Genomic DNA, 20,509 nt, shown 5'->3' on the forward strand with positions numbered 1-20,509 from the left:
TTCGCCGAAATTAATGTTATTCATTTTAGAAATATTTTGCAATTCAACTGTCATTAAATGTCACATGTAGTACGCGAAAAGAATTGTTTAGACCTAATTTTTAAAATGACCTGATTTTGTATCAGCGATTTTTCACTATGTATTTTTTGCACATCGTATCTCCTTAAGAATTTTCGCACAAATGTAGTTAAGAATTTCAGTATTAAAATTATTTCATTACCGACGTCTCGTGTATCATTCCCCACAACTTATACTGACCAACAAATTTTATATTATAAATTGTATTTATGTTTAATTTTATTTTTTTTATTTATATTTATTATGTTATACTGAAACAGAGAATGACAGTAAAAAACGATTTAGCTATATAGTTCAAGAAATATAGGCTAATTTCTTATTATGTTTCATACTATCAGAAAGATTAAAATTCCTTATAAGTGTTACATTATTAAACGTTTTTTAACGTTTTTTAACTGGAATTGACGGTTTAGTCCCGGGATATAGTGTTTTGTGTCGACACCAGTATTATTAATGAGGAAACGCAAGTCGATGGTGAGACGATGTTATATTTTAAATCAACATTAAAAAAAAAACAGGACCTAAGTAGTATCGTCAGTACCGACCGAATCGGAGTATCGATACCCCATTAAATGCTTAAGTACGAGGCGAGTGTACGTTAACATCGCTGTTACCCCGGCGGGGAGCAGAGAGAGAGAGAGAGAAAGGGAGAGGGAGAACGCGACAGTGAAAGTGGATCAATACATGGCGAGCGCGCGGCTCGTCTAGCAGTGTGCGGATGTTTCTACTGCGAAATCGGCTGTCCGCACGTTCGTAGCGATTGTTGACAGGCTGTCAATTGACAAACAGTCGCGAGCCTCGATTTCGGCGGCCGGTCTTCGAATTTCGCGTGTCACCCGGCGATCGGTCCGTTGGCTTTCATTGAACGAGTGCCGAAAGTTTGGCGTGTTAAACACCGTTCCTCGAGATTCATACGAATCGCGGAAAAGTTGACGGAAAAGTACGTCGGAAAATCGTCCTTCGGCCGTCCCGGAGTGCACGCTTCCGCCGGGAATCGTTTTCCCCGCGGAACATGGTGGTGCGTGTTGCGTGCCGGGGGACGAATCGTCCACTTATCATCGGTGATCGAGGAGCGTCTCGATTATGCGCTCGGCAGGTGTAATAGTGACGGACCGGCAATAAGTCGATCGCGTTGCATGGCGTCCGCGAGAAATCTCAGGCGCATCACGCTGAAAAAGACGGGAGGACGAAGCGGGAATTAGAAAGCGCTGCGGGTCACCGTGTACATGCCGAGCGGCCGACGATGTACCCGTCTCACCTTGTGAGTAAGAACAAAGCCGCTGACATTTCGCCGGAGAAATGTTACCGGACCATACCCAGCGCTTCTTTCTGTCTTCTATAGTCCAATAGTCTTCTGTCCAATTAAACATTAATTTGTGTGTTATTCGTTTCAATTTTTACGCACCTGTTTTCTTTTTTTTTTAAATCATTCATGTGTTCTCTCTGTAAATAAATAGTTTACTATCTTGATATCACGCGTATCTATAATTTCTGTATGAGTATTACTTGTAAGAAAAAGAAACTATGGAAATCAAGTCGCTCCCTTTTCCCCGGAAGATACGAAGAATGGCCTGCAAGCAGGACCTCACTTGCCTGCGATTCCTGCGCTGGACTATTCTGGTGCCGCTCGTGATTTACATCTCGTTTCTGTTCGTCAAGTACAACAGAAACGTGCCCCTGAAAAGTCTATCGATCACTAACGAGAAGGACAAGGAGAGCTCCATGATGGACAATTTGTTCTTCGAATTGGAAGCTGTGACGATGGACAAGAAGGATCTGGCGAAGTACAAGGACGCTGGGATCGATCACAGGGACGACGAAAGCATACAGGAGGTTGAGGAGGCGGAAAATCGCGAAAATCCGAGAACCCTTCTAGAGGATATTTTCCGGAGGGCCGATACTGACGACAACCAACTGTTAGACATTCAGGAATTGGCCAAGTGGATCCACACGAAGATCACTGAACACATAACTCGTGCTATGCGAGAGAACGTCGGCTTGTTCACCGCCATCGACAACAATCCTAGAAACGGTATTGAACAAAAAGAACTAATTATCTGCCAGTAAATATCTATTAGAGAACTATTTAATTTACTCACTGATATGCGCGCATTAATTAAATATGACCGCCACACCGACAGTCAAAGATACTGCATTAAAATAGGGCAGTCGTTTTCCATCTGCAGTATGCGTATGTATCGGGGTTATGCGGAATAATTAGTAGCGGCCACTATTTCACGTCAACCCGACAAAATTAAATATTGATGCAACATATTTCAACATATTACATCATCGTTACAGTATTTGAAATTGCTGCATTTGATACAGAAGAGCGACTGATAATCGCTCGCTAATATGATTAATCATTAAATAACTAGATGGATAAATAATGAAATGGATAATTTATTAATTTAACTGCTTACTTAAATAATTAAACACCCCATCTCTCTCTTTCTTTTCACTTAAACAAGTTTGTATAAGTGTGCGTGAGGGCCGTTCTGAAAAAAATGGAAACTGCAGATTTAAGATAAATACAATGGTGTGAATCGTAGTTATTAATTATTTTTTGATATTTGTCTTAGGTGAGGTGTCTTGGGAAGAATATCACGCATATTTCCTGCGATCTCATGGTTTCTCCGAGAGCTATATTAATTCCCATGATAAGAAACACAGTGAAATGTCACGATCGCTGAAGGAGAATATAATGAGGGATAGAGCACGATGGGCCGAGGCGGCTAGAAATGATCCCGAGAAATTGGCTTTGGACGAATTTCTGGCCTTTACGCATCCTGAGAGCAGTCACAGGGCTCTCTTGCAAATGGTGGAGGATCTTTTTGAAAAATTTGGTAAAGAAAATTACGCGCGTGTATGCTCTGTGTGTGTATATTTTATTTTTTAGATTGTATGAATTATAAGATATTTTTATACTCAAAGTTAAAGAAACTAATTTTATACATTATATTATGTCATCAGAAAATAAGACTGAAAGATAAAAAATTTGATATGGGTATATGTATATATATAGTAATAGTACGATCGTTTTATGGTATCAAGATCGGGACGGTGACGAACAGTTAACGGAAGATGAATTTTCGGATTTGCCGTCTGATGGAGTCGGCCTGGATTTACGTGAGGATCGGCAACAGTCGATAGGAGGTAGCGAAGACAGGCGCAAAGAGTTTCGACATTTGATTGACAAAAATAAAAATGGGAAAGCCGATCGAACCGAGCTTCTAGTGAGTAATAGAACGTAAATAAATAAATAAGCAGAGATAAAGTGCAAGTCAATAAGCGGTGTAGTATTAAATAAGGGGTATTACAAATTGTGGAAACGAATTGCTATTTTTGCAAAATATTAGCTCATTTTTCAAATAGCACGTTATAAGACGGACTAATTATTATTATTATTATTATTATTACATTCCATTTAAATAAAGTAAAATATATAATGTCTATATTCGTCATTTTCTGTATTTTTTCAGCACGTGAATTTTTTAATAAGCTAAGGCGCAAGAATCAAAAATTAATCTAACAAAAATATTTTCTCCTGAATTTTATGATAAAACGTAATCTTTTCTTTAGATGTACATCGATCCACGAAACCCCAGACATGCCATCCAAGAGGCCCAACATTTGATTACTCTGTCAGACACGAATGTGGACGGGAAGCTGGATCTTCCAGAAATCCTCAGCAAGATGGATCTGTTCCTCGGCAGTAAGATGGTAGACACCGAGAGAAGTTTCCATGATGAGTTCCGATAGTTCTCACACGAGGACGAGTAATGTTACATTCGTGAAGAAAACAAAGGCGAATTTATTACAGTCTCATTATCAATCGAAAATCTCTAGGTAGACGGGCGAACGAATAATTCTCAATGACATCGGCTGATCGCGACTTCGATGGAAGATTCAGCAGAAATATTTTTAAATATTCCAAAAGAATCTCACTCGACATTTCTACTGAATAGACAATATGATTTTCCGATCGATAACGGCAATATTAGACCAATATAGCTAATCAATCTATTCGTGCAGGGTATTTACTAGCGATCTCTAACAGATTTTCTTGTCAAATGTTGGTCGTGTATGCCGCGCACACGTGAGAATTATAGGCTTTTAGAACATATCTGTGATAGTCTTTACGACGTAGAGTATCGTTTAAGTAGACACAATTACCATATACTTATGACATGTTGGCAGACTAACGTTACGTTAATTCACGGTAGATAAGCAAATACTCGATCGTTTACAGAGAGGATCAGAGATTATCGATAATTACTTGCCGGTTGGACGATCGACTGTAAAACGGATGAAGGGTTGCGAATCCGTCCTTTCGTAGTTTTCTATCGCGATCTCTCGGCATTTCCCGTGCGACACGTTCGTAAATTATTCAGGAGAGTTGCTTTAGTTCCGAGTGAAAGTCAATGAGAGAACGTATATTCTCCATTTTGGAGATTCCGTTGAAAAACTCGTGGGGATCACATGAATGTACACGCAATTTTTGCGAGAAAAATATCGATTATATTAACACTATGTGACACAATGTTATTGTACAATAATATTGATATTATAACGATAATGTAACATTACAGTAATACGCGAATATGTGTTTGAGTCTGAGGATAAAATGTTGCGAGAAATTTACAAATCTGAAAAATTCGAAGCTGCGTCCGGAGATGTGTATCGGGGATATTCCGGTCGAAATTTGAAGCACACGAGGCGTGCTCGTTTTGTTACAAGCCTCGGGAAAATCTACGAAGAATCCAAATAATTTGATTGCTCACTGTCGATGGAGCGCGTGACGACGTCTCCGTGACGAATAACGGCTTAATCTCTCGTTTTAGAGCGACATTTCGTATTCCTTCGTACACCTTATAAGGATAGAACTCGGTGTTCCTTCGTAGAGAATTTTGTACGCTAGCGCGTTTTTCTATATTGTGATGTGGCGTAATAAAACCTGTTTAGAAACAAATCGTCAGTACTGCCTAATTTCATCTTTCTCCGATATTACGCACCCGGATAAAGATAAAGCTATTACAATGTAACGTTACGAGATACGAGATTCCTAATGAAAAAGCGATATTTTAACGTCTTTCAACAATTTCGCGTGCACGACGATGACGTCACAGAAGTAAATCGGCGACTGTACTATTCAGCCGCAACTGGAAGTAACTTGAAAGTGTACACAGAGAAAAGGATTTCTTTGGATCTAATAAAATTTCTTTAATTGAAGCAAAGTCGCCTTGTAGAACAGAGCAAACAAACAAATGTTTGATTCAGCAAACAGGATTATTCGTTTATCAAACAATGAATATTTCTTTGCGTAAAATAATATTTCAATAATACATTCTTTCAATAAATTATTTGAACGAACGTTATGTTTGAAAATATTGAAAAACTTCTCTTTGTTTCAATGAAATTTAATCTTTAATATAAAATGAATAAATTTTTTGGTATTGAAAACTAAATATTATTTTCTCTAAATAAATAATAACAATACTGTTCTTTTCCGTCAACCAACATAGTTTATTCTAGTGAAACAACAATATTTTCGTTCAAGCAAAATGATATTTGATATTAAATTGTGTTTATATTAAACGAACTCAAGTCAAACAAACACATATTAAATCCAAAGAAATCTGTTTTCTATGTAGAGAGCAAAGTTTACCGTAAAACTTTCATGAATAGATCCAAAAGAAGCATTAATTGGAGACGCTATGTGAAACGCGTTAAAGAGAGCTCTCTATATTTTTAATGCTATAGCAAAATGTAGCATAATGTAGCAAAAGCTAGGAACAAACTCATTTTGTGACACGCAAAGAGCGTTCTCGTAGCTTCGAGCTTCAGTGGCCTTTTTCAAGAGCGAGTAGAGGATGACATCGAGTAAAAAGATTACGAGAAGTCACATGTCCAGCCTCTTTCAGCCAAGGATCTCAATTGCAACACATCTTCGCAACCTTCGAGCTTGGCCGCTTAAGCTTTGTTGCACACACGCTTGAACGTTTGATTTGCGTCGTGATAATTACTGGTGTTAAGGGCCGACTTTCGTCAGACAATAAGCGCGCAATTTCGTTGGCTAAGGTCAAGGTGCATCGGATCGCTTCCTCTGACGTAAAGAAACTCTTTCGCGATTAGCAAGCCGGATTTTCACCCTTGCAAAATAAGGTGCGTCTAATCATATGGCCAGGGACTGTACGAATCTTGTGCAAGGTTTGCATAAAGAAGAAAAAGGTAGTAAAATTTATTTGTGATTCATATGCCAACGATAACAGAAAATTATCGTATCTTCAATTATTGCACCTTGTCCTCAACACTATCCCGACTTTACCGAAGTCAAAAAGCTTTTTGAAAAAAAGCACGTCAGACTCACGTCAGACTTGTCGAGCGAGCGCGTTCTTATTTGAAAATTCGGTCGCATTCATTGCGACGTAATGCATTCGACTGTGTTGGTCCGTGAATGAAAATCCGTCTCCTCCAGTCGGTAGTCCGAGCGTGACAGCTCCACAATCCAAGGAATTATTTGAGTGCGAGGCTGGATATCGGATGCCGAAGGATTCAGGTAATTGGTATGGTCAGACGGCCGTTCTGAAACGTGGAACAACGACATTTCTGTAAGAATATCCTAATTTTCTAACTGGGTGTACCACAAATTTGCAGGGCGTACATAAACATGAACAAGTAGGTACGAGCGAGGAATTTTTTAATATATATATTCTTTCGAGGTGAAACAAATCGTGCGCATTTCTTTCGTAAAAAAAAAAAACACTGAACAAATAGTTAATAATGAGAAACAAAAATACATCAAAAATACACGTACACATTTAATTTTTTGGTATTGTAGCTTTTCTAGAGGTTTACCGAAATAACAATCGGATACATCATTTAATCGGTTTATCCGAGGAAAATTTTTCTCAATAAATTATTCAGAGAATATGTCGTCGTTTGGAACTGTGTATCTATTGCCAGCGCGGAATTCTTGACTAACTTACTCGGGAACCTTAAAGTTGGTATTACATACGTCATACAACGAGCATTATCGGGAGTTGACTGTTGTATAGATAATTTTAAAAGGCCGTATATTTTTTTCTAGACACACTAGAAATTTTCTATTTGACCACTAATCGGCACATCCGACAAACTCGTCGTACGTCGTAATACCAGTCTTGCAGTTGGAGAAAACGTAATCTACAATAGGCAACAGGAGTATGTTCGTAAGAAGTAAGAATAAGATATTGACCAATCATATTTGAGTGTAAGGAGAATAGTCGATTATGATTGGTTAATTTCTTACTCTTGCTTCTTGTAAACAAGGACCACGTTGAACATTGCTCATTTGACCCTCATATTTCGGTACGGCAACTCGTAAGTATTTTCAAGGAAGGTTTCTTAGTTCGCCTTTGGTATTTTCTATTCATTCTGCTTATATTTATTCGTTTAGCATATTTAATTCCCGTATAACGCGTTCATACCTCTTTTCTTTTGCTTGATTTGCGAATGTTTAATATCATGATTCAAGGTAATACTGTACTTATTTATTATAAAATACTATTTAATTATATAAATTATATATTTATATCATGAAATGCGTGTGATTTTGCTATTCTATTAACTACTTGTCAATATTTTGGCATCATTATATTTATGATCTTAAGCTTAACAAGTAGTTAAGAGTAGCAGAATTACACATATATCAGGATAAAAATACATAATTAATTTTTGCGTACAATTATTAAGTATCATTATATGTATAATTTTAAACTTGAAAGCAAACATGACTATATTAGTACAAAGGTTTAATTGCAATATTAATGTATCTTAATGGCATTATGATGGACATATTTACACTTAAAATAAATATGTTTACTAATAATATATTACTTTAATGTGTATTTTCAATATATACCTATGACATATTATCTTCAAAATATCACTTTACTTATTATATTTTATTTACCTGTCACATGTTTATTATCAATTTCATAGGCTCTATTCGATGGCAGTTTAGTGACTGTTTTTAGACATTATGCGCATAATTGGAACTGCTACTTCAGCTCCAACTACTGTATATAATAGACGAATTTCATATTCTGTTCAACAAAGTTCAGTACTTTATCTTCAGCAGCCGAGAAACATGGATATGCATAAACACGGTTTATGATATCTATGTCGGTTTTAGGGCTTTTCCTTTATAATACCGGCGATATTGAAGCTCAGGTCGCGATATTGAAGCACGCGCGAGAACAGGAAAATGCATCGCTAGGTCATGTTCTCTTGCAGTTAATTAGTAAGTTAATGATGTTAATCGATCGCCGACGATCAAAAAGCATTTTTCCACAAGTGCGTGTCCATCTTGTTGATTCACATGCTTCCGGTAATACGAATGATTGATATTCATGTAATCAGCCAGAATGCAATTAGTATGCAGTTGTATTAATGACAATTACATATCAAGCGGCTTTCATTCGCAGTCATCGTCGCATATATTCGATGATGATACACTGAGAAAAAGAATTTTTCATATCAAAAAATATATTTTCTTGAAATGCAATTTTTTGGTTGAAATAAATCTTTGCGTCTTCTAAAGAAATATTTTGTAATTTTAAATAAATGATGACTTAAGTGGAATCAAATTTATAATTTTTCAAAATTAAATATTAAATTTTCGTAATGAAAAATGTTTGTTTGAAAATAAAAATATATTTATTGTGATGTAAAGATAAAGCTATTTTAAAGCAAACAGCTAAAGACAACCAGTTTTACTTTCTTTTAGACAATTCGATTTATTAGAAGTGAAAAAACGAGTTGATATATAGGGTGTCGAGCTTGGTCAGTTTGTTGGACAGATGTATTGTCTTTAAATCAAAATTTAGATTTCTTAAAGTAAATAATGCATTATTTGAAACAAATTAATATTTCATCCAAATAAACTAAAAAATCTTTCATATTAAAAAAATATTTATTTGTTATTACATTATTCTATCTCTCTTTCTTTATTTGAAGTACATTTATTAATAGGTTGAAATAAATCATTGCTTTAACGGTATTAAAAAAACCAGTTTTTGAAATAAAATCTTTTTGTATTGAATATATTGAAATATATTGAAATAAAATTTATTATATTTTTTTCTCAGTGTATCTATGATATAGTTGATTCCATTTTGACAGGCGACGATTCCTACGGATACGATGGAATGATTCGATGGAACGGAATATTAACGGGTATGCAAAGCGTAGATGTTATACTATGAAAATACTTCGTTGAAATGTTTCGTAAGCGATACGCGCTGCGCGCTGCTGTAAAAATATTCTCATCAGAGATAACTAGGCCGTATTCGGGCTGCACACTCACCTGAAGTTATTCGATGGAGCTGATAGTCGCTGAAAGTGGACTGTCTTCTCGTCTGCAGATTGATTCTTCTTAGGGAGAGATAAACGGCGATAGTTTTGTCCAAGGCGAGTCTCACCTGCGAGAAGAAGTGTCTTATAGATATGTGATACACGTGTAGTCGTGCGTTATTTTTTTTTAAGAACGAAACATACGGCTACACGCGGAAAATTTTTCTCAAAGATATAAGAATTTGTGAACCAGAAAAGTGCCACAATAGTCTTGCTTGTCTACATTGAGAAACCCATTTAGTTGAATCAATTAAATTCTTGTTTGACTATGGGTAAACAAATTTTTTGGTTGTAATAACCAATGTTTAGTCGTCTAAACCGAAGGTTTTCTGAAGTTTCAGAGGTTTCAAAAAAGGTTTCGTTCTGTGAATCAAACCTTTGGTTTCTTTTGTTTTTTTTTTTAATAATACTAGTTTTTTTTAATCTATTTTAATTGGTGGGGGGGGGGGGAGGGGAACTCATTATCACTCACGATTTTTCCCATTCCGCCGCCATATCTTTTTTATCAATAACGTCCTAAGTAATAAATTTCATAACTTTGAGTGTGGAACCAATTAAATAGCGTATTGACGAATACGAATCGTCAAGCTTTTAATTTAAACTATTGATTATTAATCAAGTTATTATATAAAACATAAATGGGTGCGTCGCAATACCACCTTCTTCTCTATCTGTTATATTATTCAGCAAAAATTGTCTATGTGTACACATTGCAGGAGTGATTCAGTCTCTTGCCGCTGATATTTCTCACCTCGCCGTTAAGGAAACAGTAGAGAGTCGCGATGAAAAGGCCTTGAAAGGACCGCAGGAAATGCGCAGAGTAGGACCAGAGGGCGAATTTCTTCACGTTGTCCAGCGGAGCTCCGATCATGAAAAGCATGTTGGTGATGCCGAGCAAGGGTAGGAGCACGACGGTTGCTCTCACGGCTTTTCTACGAGCGGCGAAAGAATCGTCCATCAATATTTCCACTGTCGATGCGCATGGAGCACCGCGCGTGCGACCGCCTATTGTCATTTGCATGCTTTAACAAAACCGCGGGCGCAGGTAACGAGCCGCCCGTGCGTAAATTCTCTCGCTTTCGGCGAATTAGTGATTATTTTTTGAGAGAAGCCCGAGCGATGAACAAGTAAAAAAAGTGTCAGTGTGACGTACGAGGAGGAGGGAGGTAATGGAGCCTCTTTATTCATTATTCATGACCCGTTGCAACCGTAGCGAGATTGATTAACCGGGAGCCGGCCAATTTCGCGAGGATCTAAGAGGTTCCCGAGATCGGGAGACACGTTTTTATGCTCTACGCTCCTCCCGGTTCCTTTGATTCACAGGTCATTCGTATACTTACAGAATCTGTTTGATCTCGCTCGTGTGACTTTGCCGCAGCTTCACCACGAGCACTCTTATGATGTTCAGCAGGAACAAGAAATTAAGCTGGGAGCGAACAATGAGAACATGATTGTAACATTCCGTCAATAATCGCGAAGAAACATAATGAAAAATCGATATCACACAAATTTAGTCGAAATCATTGTAAATTGTGTCTATATGCGCCCTTTTTCGCGCGTATTTTCATTAATATAATATAATAGCGAGATTTGCTATTTTCCTCGCGAATTATTAATAAAAATTATTATAACAAATTCTCACCAATATCACCGCGAATCTGGGCCCCTCGAGGATCCAAAAGTAAGAGGACAAATTGTACCCCGACCAACATCTGAGAAACCTAGTATTTTGACATGTTTTAATATTTCTCTCTGCAAAACATCTCATTTTCTCTCCTGTCGATATCGAGTAACGCTTTAATAACAAATACTTCGATAACGACGAAGCAATTTTCTCGATAAAAATATCAAGCTGCTTTTAGCTCTCTAGTAGTCAGCAATTAGAAACAAAAGGTTTGCCGCGGATTAACCTTGCAATGAATTCCAAACGAATAATGAAACGTCACTCAATTCTACGTGCGCTTCAATGGAAATTTTTAATCGACAATTAAATTAAAAGTATAATTTAATGAAAGGATACCAAAAAAATACAATTTCGAAGATGAAAATATTTACTGATATCTTCGTGAATGAACAAAAATTGATTCCTCTCTCTTACTTCTGATAAAGCAATCAACGTACTTCGATTTTGGATGATAGTAAAACGCCATAACGACGGCCCAAGCCAAAGTTATCAGCACAGGGCCTCCCCATCCGACGAGTCGGTACATTCGGTAATAAGACGTCTCTTGGAAGACCGTCACTGTAACACCACAATTATCCCCACGCAATAATGAATTCTGCCGTTGTTGCTGTTAATTATAGCCAGCCCACAATCACTGGGAAAAAACTCAATTTCTGCAGCTAAATAGAGACCGGATGAAAATTCAGCGGCAAGAAATGAAAGTTCGGTGACGAGAAATAATATTAATCTCGTTCTCGCGACTGAGCACATTTGTGTAGATATATACACACACAAGGGACTTGTGCAATGCCACTGTGTTGTTTACGTACCAGTCACCATGTTATGCAGAAACAGACCCTCTATGAACATCCACGTGAACATCGCGGTTTTGACATACTCCAGCAGCACGTAACTCACTTCGCACAATACCGGCTGGAAAAAATAGCGATGCGTATTACCTATGACATTTAGAATTTTAGCTGGACCAGCAAAACATTTCTCTGAGTGTAACAGTATATATCTGTCAGCTTATAAGCTCTGCACATTTGCCTGACATCCATTAAAAATTATATAGCACTTAGCACAGCATTTTCTTTGTAGTCGGTGGGGGATTTTCTTAAAGCTATGCAGTGATTATTTTATCCCATTAAGAAACAATTTTTAATATCACTGAAGGTACTTTATCGTATTCAAATTAGAATGTAATGCAAATCACATTCGAATTGAAGAAATTTGATTTTACGTGAACATTTCAGATTTGATTCGACTTGGCCACGCAGATACTTGATTTGCACATCTCTAACAAATAGACGATGGTCAGAGTTTTTTCTTGCTGAGAAGATTAATTACAGAAGAAGGGTTAGGAAGGATTAGGAAGAGTAATTACATTTCTTTCTTTCATCTGTTATAACAATGAAGTAATCTGATTGTGTCTTACTGTATTTCCTATTCCTCGTTGCATACCATGCGTCTTTCTTCGAAAGATTGCGAAGTCTATATACAATGTCAGCCGAATTAACACTTGGCCGACCATGGCGACGAAAAGATTCTTGTGAATCCTGGTTCTCGTGTTCCGCAACGACCTGCGGAATTTAATTAGTACAAATTAAAAGTCTGAAGCGCTTAGCGTACAAAGGATTAAAAATACATACTAACAATTAATATTAAATCTCAATAATATTCATCGAGATTATATTACACGCTCACCTAAATCGACAGAAAATCACCAAGGAAGCAAGCAATGCCACCAGGGAAATACTGAGGCCGACAAACTCGAGAGTGCGGGTTTTTTCGACAATTTCCACTTTCATCTGAGAAAAAGACGAAAAAAGCGAGAGATGAAATTTTGTCCAAGTTTTTATGAGACGAGAAAAAAAAGTAAATTTGCATTTATTCGATGCGTCGCAAAAGTTTTCTCGAGAAAACTTTTCTGCCAGAAATACATAAGAATCATTATTTAGAAAATCCGAAATATCCGCAGGGTGTAGTAAAGTTTGTCGGCAAAAATTCAATTATTAGTTTTCCATACTTTAGATATATACGTGCGCAGGGAATTATTAAATCTCTTGCAATTCCCAAGAAAAAAAGAGAGAAAGATAGATTATACAATATAAAGGAAAAATAGTTTTCGCGAAAACGTTCGCGCGGAAAAATTCGATCAAACATAATTGTGGTACTGTCACTATATAAATAAATATAACTTCGCATTGTATATGCAATCATATAACAACGTATACAGCATAATTCTTGCTTAAAATTTTTTAATATCAAACTAGCTCATATGTGGATTCGTGTTTTTCTACCTTCCGACCTGTTGATTCATTTCTCATCGTGAAGAAAAACATTAAAGCCAACGATACACACGAATAAATCGTTTGAGATATTTCACAGTAATATTTTATTCATTTTATTCTTTAGCTTTCTATTTTCACTGCATTCTCGAATTCTAAAACGGAGTTAAACTCACAATGGAACTAGTTTATCGATTCTACCTCGTATAACCACGATCGAACTCAATCCAATAGCCATAAGCATTCGTGTATATTGAATCGTGTAAAATACATCGTCGTCTTATTGACAGTTACCTCGCCTTCGCCGAAGTTGTTGTTGTAGACCTGATAGTGGAGCCAAAGCATCTCCGGCGTTAAGCAAGTGGAGTAGTTGGCCCAGCCAGTGGGCGAATTCTCGTTTGTGTTCGTCCCGTTCTGTGTCTCCCAGTGTCCGTTGTAATCGCATTTCTTCTCCACGGATTCTGAAAAAAAAAGATGGAGAGATATCTCGGAAAATGGAATAAAACACGAAGATCCGACATAGTTGCTGAGAATATCTTATATCCACTCTTTGCTTCCGTATTATATTTTATCTCTAAATTTGATACGTCTAAAGAGAAAGGAATAATTATTACAAATAACCGTGGGCATTTTAATTTTTATTATAAATTGTTAAGATCGTTTAAACCTACATATAATAAAATTTTCACTTTCTCCCTATGATTGAATTGCTGGGTTTATTGATTATTATTAAGCTTTGATTTTAAGGTGATTTTTGGATATATTAATTAATTTATAACGGTACTGTTATATGTATTTTATACATTTTTACGTATCAAAGCTGATCTAATAAATGATAAAATTGCTATTATATAATTTCTTAATATTCATAGAATCAGATCATCCCGGTAGTTAGCGATCGACTACAGAAAATCCGATGAATATAATATAGGAATAAAAGGGAGAAATGTTTCTCCCTTCTTCTCTCTCCATACATAAATGATAACGAAAAATGGTGCAATATATGAATAGAGAAAAGATTGAAATGCTTTCCTGATAAAAATATTTTTCAATACAGAATATTTTTTAATATTGTCGTAAAACTGAACATGAGGTATTTTACTTCAAATTATGTAACATGTTATATGGAATTATATTGGTATGTCGGATCTGATAATTTGAGACATTTAGTTTCATTTTATAACAATTTCAATATTATATCTGAATTTTGTCGAACGAAACATTCGCAGAAACGCTGCCGCGCTTTAAACTTGCTTTGTCTTTGTTTAAAGGGGAAATATCACTGGGATTCATCTACGACCTCTACTTTCTCCATCGATCTCTGCCGCTCATTTTTCCACTCATCCTGTAGAGTGTAATCGATCAAACGTGCTTAAACGCGTCGAAATTTTATGATTGATCGAATTCAAGGAATTTAGCACCTCAAATCCTTGAGTTGTATATAAGAAAGGCCTGTATCTTTTAAAATAATTAATATAAACATAATTCCGGTATATATTTTATTAATATAAACATAGTTTTTGTTAATATAAACATAGTTCGGATATATATTTTATATATATTATTTTTTCTTTTTAACTCTTGACTATTTATAATGTTATTTTTTGAAATTAAGAAGAAATAGGGAATTAGAAGGAATAGGAGATATTTTAGAAAGCGTAATATCTTCTTTCATTAAAATCGAACACATAGGCGATTTTATATATTTTAGTCTTCTAGTCAAATGCTTGACGGAAAGATTGGGATTACGTCACAATTCGCAAGAAAAATTTGTGCAGAGTCAGCAGCTCACATGTACTTTCCTTTTTTTAAGCGATCAATATAGACTAATTAATTAATGAAAATTTTTCTATCACAACGCACAAATTTCGAGAGTTCGGCAAGAAGTTTTTGCAGAATGCGGCTGCATGGGAAATAAAAGACGCTGCTCGCATACAAAGCGCTTATAGGTCCTCGAAGTTTTAAAAAAATGCTTCTTCTTTAAAGAACGCACCTCCATTAAACCGCGAAGGGCGACAAAGACGGTAAAGTGTGAATGCATTCAATCTTTAAGTTCCCGACGTCATCACTCAAAAAAAAAAGATCTTGCAGTCATTCAGCGTAAATGATCTAGGTGCAAGAAATTAGCTAAAGTGAAACCCGTCCGTCTTATCGGACGTGTCAGCTGACGATTTAACATTAGAACAGCTCGCGATTTTCGTAAGAAAATACAGAGATAATATCTGATTTCTAATTGTTAAACAGCATGAGCGATTTAGTGAGAATACTGAAGAGGATTGCTGAGGAATGAACTTAATGTTTTGTGGAAATTTAATTTTAATAAACGAACGTACAAAAGAGAACGATAATTCCCCATAATGATGCTATAAGAGAGCTGTCAGGTTCCGATAGATCCGATAAGTATGCATTATTAAGAAAATTGAAAACCGCTCGGAGCAACTTTGCTGTTCGGAACTACTTACTGGTTGTATCGAATCCATCCACGAAAGGGCATCGCTGCTTCGCCGTAGCGGAAGCTTTCGTCGGCGGCCAACAAAGCAACGAGTCCCATACCGGATTGCACCAGAGTTCTGTAAAACAGACAATAGCCAGCGGTATCATTCGCTCGACGGAAATAGCTGATATCAAGCTTTAACTCGCTCAAAAAAATGATCCTGCAATCATAGCGAAAATTATCTAGATACGAGAATTATCTAGATACGAAAAGTTAGCTAAAATGAATAAATGACTAGCAAATACTTCAATGTTACATGTGTGTTGTATCTAATCAATATAGGCAACAAAGACAGAATTTTATTTATTTTACCATGTTACAATTAACCCTGAGTTACAACCAACCTTCGGGATGAAGACAATCGTAACGAGTCTCGATCTTCGATAAAATTTGATTTTTCTATTTAATTATAAAATGTGGTTAGATTTTATTCATCTTTTTATGTAATCAATAAATGTATTTATGAAAGAAAAAAAGTTAATACGCAAACAAGCAAATGGAAGATATCGACTTATAAGCAAAATGTTACTTTTGTTCCTGGCCTCCCTCATAAATTAAATTCTGACAGAGAATAAATTTTATCACTGTGTATAGTAATTGCAGCTGAGGCGGCATTTGCTGTTTGCCGCGCTCGGTTGTGTTATTAGCGTCGTTTGATCTTACGTGCTGATTAAAGTTGATATTATTATTGAATTCTTCCAGAGTGCTACATTTGAGAAATATTTACGATTTTGAAGTTACATTCAATGATGAAGCTTATGAGTACAAAGTAAAAGTTATTTTTGTATTGTAAGCTTTTATTACGCGGGACACGCCTGGTCGTAAATATAAACGACAGTCCGCGTTGGGAATTCCTACATAAAATAAAGCTGCAGCAAATAAAAAGTTCGCCTCTACTTTTTGTGACACTTCTTTGGGAGGAACGACGGAAACTTAGAAATTGCTCGCGATCGTGACGTGAAAAATAAATGCGAACTTGATCGCATCAAACCTCCGTATGGCGCGACGAAATTTTCATATTGGATATCACAGAATTCTCGATTGTTGTTGCTGTTGCCATTCAAAGCATCCATTTTTTTTCTAATAGTCCATTTTTGTCCGGCGTTTCTACATCTTCGTTTCAGCGTTTGCCTCGTAGTAATCGATGAAAACTTGTCGGGCTCTGTAAATAAGAAATAAATAGAAATTTTTAATATAAATGTAAATAATCTGTAAATAACTGTCATTTTGATCGCTTAATATTATCGGCAAAGTAAGATAATTTAATTCGTATTATTTAATAAAACCGCGTGTTATCTCGTTGGCGAACTGTGAAATGTGTGTGATACAAATTATCGTAATTGATCTTTTTGAAAAGTTTCGACGCGATACGGAGTCACAGTTCTGTGACTTTTAGAGATAAATATTATGTGGATGTTCTCTACTATGATGATTAATATCCGGATGTGACAAGCTCAGTTTACAATTAAACTCAGCGACGAATAATCATTAAGAACGATATTGTTATGTACCGTGGATTGAGCACGTTGCGAATGATTTATTTCGAATTTACACGATAAATGTTTATCACGACAAATAATTAACGCAGTTAAAATAATTGTTGGCTATTAGTGACGCGAAAAATACCGTTCGCCAAAAGGATACAAACAATACCCACATACGTCGAAGCCAAATTTAAAGTTATATGTCATTAAATGGCATTTCTGTTAGTTTTGAGAACATATTATAAATTAATTAAAATTTTATCATAAACTTAAAAATATAGAATACAATCAGAATAATTGTCCCAAATGTTTAAATTTTTAAACGAAATAAATGTTATGTACTTAACACGTATATTATTATAATAAATTATTAATTTATTTTCATGATGAGGTTACTTTGTCACTAACTGGGATACTCATCTTAATTGTATCTTCTAACATTTAAAGACAATGTAATCCTCTTATAATTAATTAATGATAAGCTGATTTGGTGTTTACAGAACAAATACATCCCAGTACATTCCAGTACATTTCAGATTACATAACCGGAGCGTCAATAGCTGCGTACCTAATCCATTGTAAATGCAATGTGTTATGTGTTCATCCTCGTAAAGCTTAGATACAGAAATCATTATGCGTTGTGTAAGTGGCAAATTCAATTACAAATTAAATTTCAAATACGAACGTAATATGCAATTCGATGTTAAATCTTTATGCCAGCCTTTCTCAATCGGTCCGATGGCATTCGATGAGAAAAGACAATAATATTATATTATTAATGTATAAAATTAATATTATTATATTACTAATATATAAAAAATATGTTATGTTATGCATTATTATTTTATCCTGAGGTCCTTTAGATATTAGATGCTGTTTTAAAAATAGCATCCAGATTGGCAAACAGAGCGGCAATAATTTTCGGCAGAAATTATTACGGAGACTGAGTGTCGGATAGGAACTCTCGTAATTTTCGAGGTAGCATTCCATAATCTTCCAAATTCATTTGGATTTATTTCACATCTCTCATTAAAATGAGCGATGACTATCCGACGAGAATTAATAGTTTTAATAGAATTAATAAGTTCCACTAATTTTTACATGATATAATAGAAGAGAAATTAGTACTATGACCCTTGTCGGTACCTACGGCGTCTCTTAATACGTTGAGTAGGGGCTCAACCTTTAGATTGAGCTAGGCATTTTCTCTTTCTATGGCGAGTTCGCCTTAAGCCCGACTTACCATTTCTTTATGGTTAGAAGGTAAAAAAAATTTTTTTAAATATTTTACACGTTGTTTTTAAGTATATTTGAGTTAATTAAAATAGAAAAAATATGAAGGTCGGATTTTTATATAGAGCCACACACCTGTGGCACCTGAGGCCATAATTCTTTCTCCTTTATTATATGCACTAATAATAATTCTTTGCATATGATTTATTAATATTATTATGTTATGTATTTAAATATTAGATACATGTTAATTGTTATATTCTCGTAATATTACAATTAAAAAGTGAAAAATTATTTTAATTCTCCAAGTAAAACAATAAATCATAATTAATGAGACAATCAACAGTTATTAATTGATAAAATCAACACGTTATATACATTTTCTGAGTCTATTTAAAAGTGATCACATTTCCTGTTTATAGTCGGGATATTGACGAGATTGACTTGGAGCATTTCTTATATAAACTAAAGATTACACTGTAAGAAGTAATATAAGTCGATAACAATTTCACGATAATACATTGCATAGGATCTTACCGGTGCCTTCGCTGTCGACGCTCAGTAGATGAAGTCCGCATTAGTCAGCCCATTAGTCAGCTTGCGAGTGCTCCACCGTTCTTAAGAATTATTCAAGCAATGCAAAATATAAATTTTACGATTCGTTATATCAACGAGCAATATAAAATGTTACATAACACGATATATGCAACAGGATTGAAGCGATTCGGTTTAGTTCTCGAGGGATATTAAATATCTCGCTTTTCGTCTACGAACTTATGTATGAATAAACGAAGTTAATAAAATGACTTTACTCGTATAAGATCGCATTCGCATATCCGTCCAGCATATAAAATGGCATTTCTCGAAACGAATTATTTTGTTAAGAATGCCCGGTATTTTGCAAAATTTTGCATTAAGCTCTAATTTTAAGAATTAATAATAAAAAACGAACGGTACGAAAAACGAATCCATATGCATAAATATAATTATAATACAAATGATTAATAATGTATTTTTTCGAGCTCCGGCGACGATTAGAAAATTTTACTTCCATAGAAATAACGTTATTCATGCGATAAAAAGTCGCATCCCCGGGAATATTTAGTGATTAATTCGGTCAGAAAAGTACATAATTCAGATCTACTTGGGAAATTTAAACAGCGAGTCGTAAAATCGCGGAGTATATACTGAGATGTGTGATCAAATCAACGACAGATCCTTTAGAGCAGGATCCTGTCGCTCATGACTCGTCTCCGCAGGTCGGAGGACGCGCGAACATCTCGGGGTACGCGCTTCGACTGCTTCGCGCTCACACATCTTGCAACCACTCGAAACGCGGCGCAGCCTCCCTCGTCATTGGTCCAAACACCCTCCAATCATATATTACCATTCTGTATGTGCTGCTTTTTTTCACTCGCCGGCGTACTCCGGGTCCTCGTCGAAAATACGACGGTTGTTCGACGCGAAATTCTCCTCCGAGAATCGGTGGTTTCGATCCTGAAGTGAACATCCATCCATATCCTAATCTGGTCAACGTTGTTTTATCTCAATCATCGAACAAGGACTTCTGATACCAATTTATCTTGACGAAATTTTGAGAGGCTACGCTTATAATATATTTTAATATCGTTCGAAAAACATTATAACGGCATAATGCATAATGGCTCAGCGGTCCCGGGTTCGATCCCGATAGAAGTGAAAATATTTACGCTCCTGTCTCCTCTCGGAAAACGATGGCAAACTACCAAGAGTATTATATCCTTGCCAAGCAACTATAAGGAAACACGCGAAAAATTTCAACCTCTTTTGCTTCATCCAAATACGTTTCAGAGATACACGAGGAAGTGTCCTCACAGTAGTACGCGGGGAG

The 20,509-nt window shown here is 35.8% G+C and overlaps 2 protein-coding genes across 4 annotated transcripts; one reads left to right on the forward strand and one right to left on the reverse strand.

The window, feature by feature from the left end:
• Positions 1 to 1,240: 1,240 nt before the first annotated feature.
• LOC106741846 (45 kDa calcium-binding protein) lies at positions 1,241 to 5,438 on the forward strand. Of its 2 annotated transcripts, none has more exons than XM_014614231.1 (5): positions 1,241 to 1,339; positions 1,636 to 2,110; positions 2,661 to 2,924; positions 3,133 to 3,314; positions 3,661 to 5,438. In XM_014614231.1, the coding sequence occupies exons 1-5, from the start codon at positions 1,322 to 1,324 to the stop codon at positions 3,838 to 3,840; spliced, it is 1,119 nt and encodes a 372-aa protein (XP_014469717.1). In that variant the 5' UTR covers positions 1,241 to 1,321; the 3' UTR covers positions 3,841 to 5,438. The 2 variants fall into 2 exon arrangements, with proteins under 2 accessions (XP_014469717.1, XP_014469718.1); XM_014614232.1 differs by having other exon boundaries at positions 1,738 to 2,110.
• LOC106741845 (PDF receptor) lies at positions 4,992 to 19,890 on the reverse strand. Of its 2 annotated transcripts, XM_014614229.1 has the most exons (15): positions 19,784 to 19,890; positions 19,177 to 19,256; positions 16,914 to 17,084; positions 15,891 to 15,998; positions 13,723 to 13,889; positions 12,845 to 12,948; positions 12,576 to 12,720; positions 11,968 to 12,070; positions 11,596 to 11,716; positions 11,117 to 11,195; positions 10,815 to 10,900; positions 10,226 to 10,406; positions 9,428 to 9,542; positions 6,449 to 6,663; positions 4,992 to 5,035 (listed from the first exon to the last, which is right to left on the reverse strand). In XM_014614229.1, exons 3-14 carry the CDS (start codon positions 16,993 to 16,995, stop codon positions 6,497 to 6,499), a joined length of 1,458 nt encoding a protein of 485 aa, XP_014469715.1. In that variant the 5' UTR covers positions 16,996 to 17,084; positions 19,177 to 19,256; positions 19,784 to 19,890; the 3' UTR covers positions 4,992 to 5,035; positions 6,449 to 6,496. The 2 variants fall into 2 exon arrangements, with proteins under 2 accessions (XP_014469715.1, XP_014469716.1); XM_014614230.1 differs by lacking the exon at positions 19,784 to 19,890 and having other exon boundaries at positions 19,177 to 19,276.
• Positions 19,891 to 20,509: the final 619 nt, after the last annotated feature.

Source organism: Dinoponera quadriceps, unplaced genomic scaffold (genome assembly GCF_001313825.1).
Source record: "Dinoponera quadriceps isolate SergipeBrazil2010 unplaced genomic scaffold, ASM131382v1 scaffold533, whole genome shotgun sequence".
Classification (NCBI taxonomy): domain Eukaryota; kingdom Metazoa; phylum Arthropoda; class Insecta; order Hymenoptera; family Formicidae; genus Dinoponera; species Dinoponera quadriceps.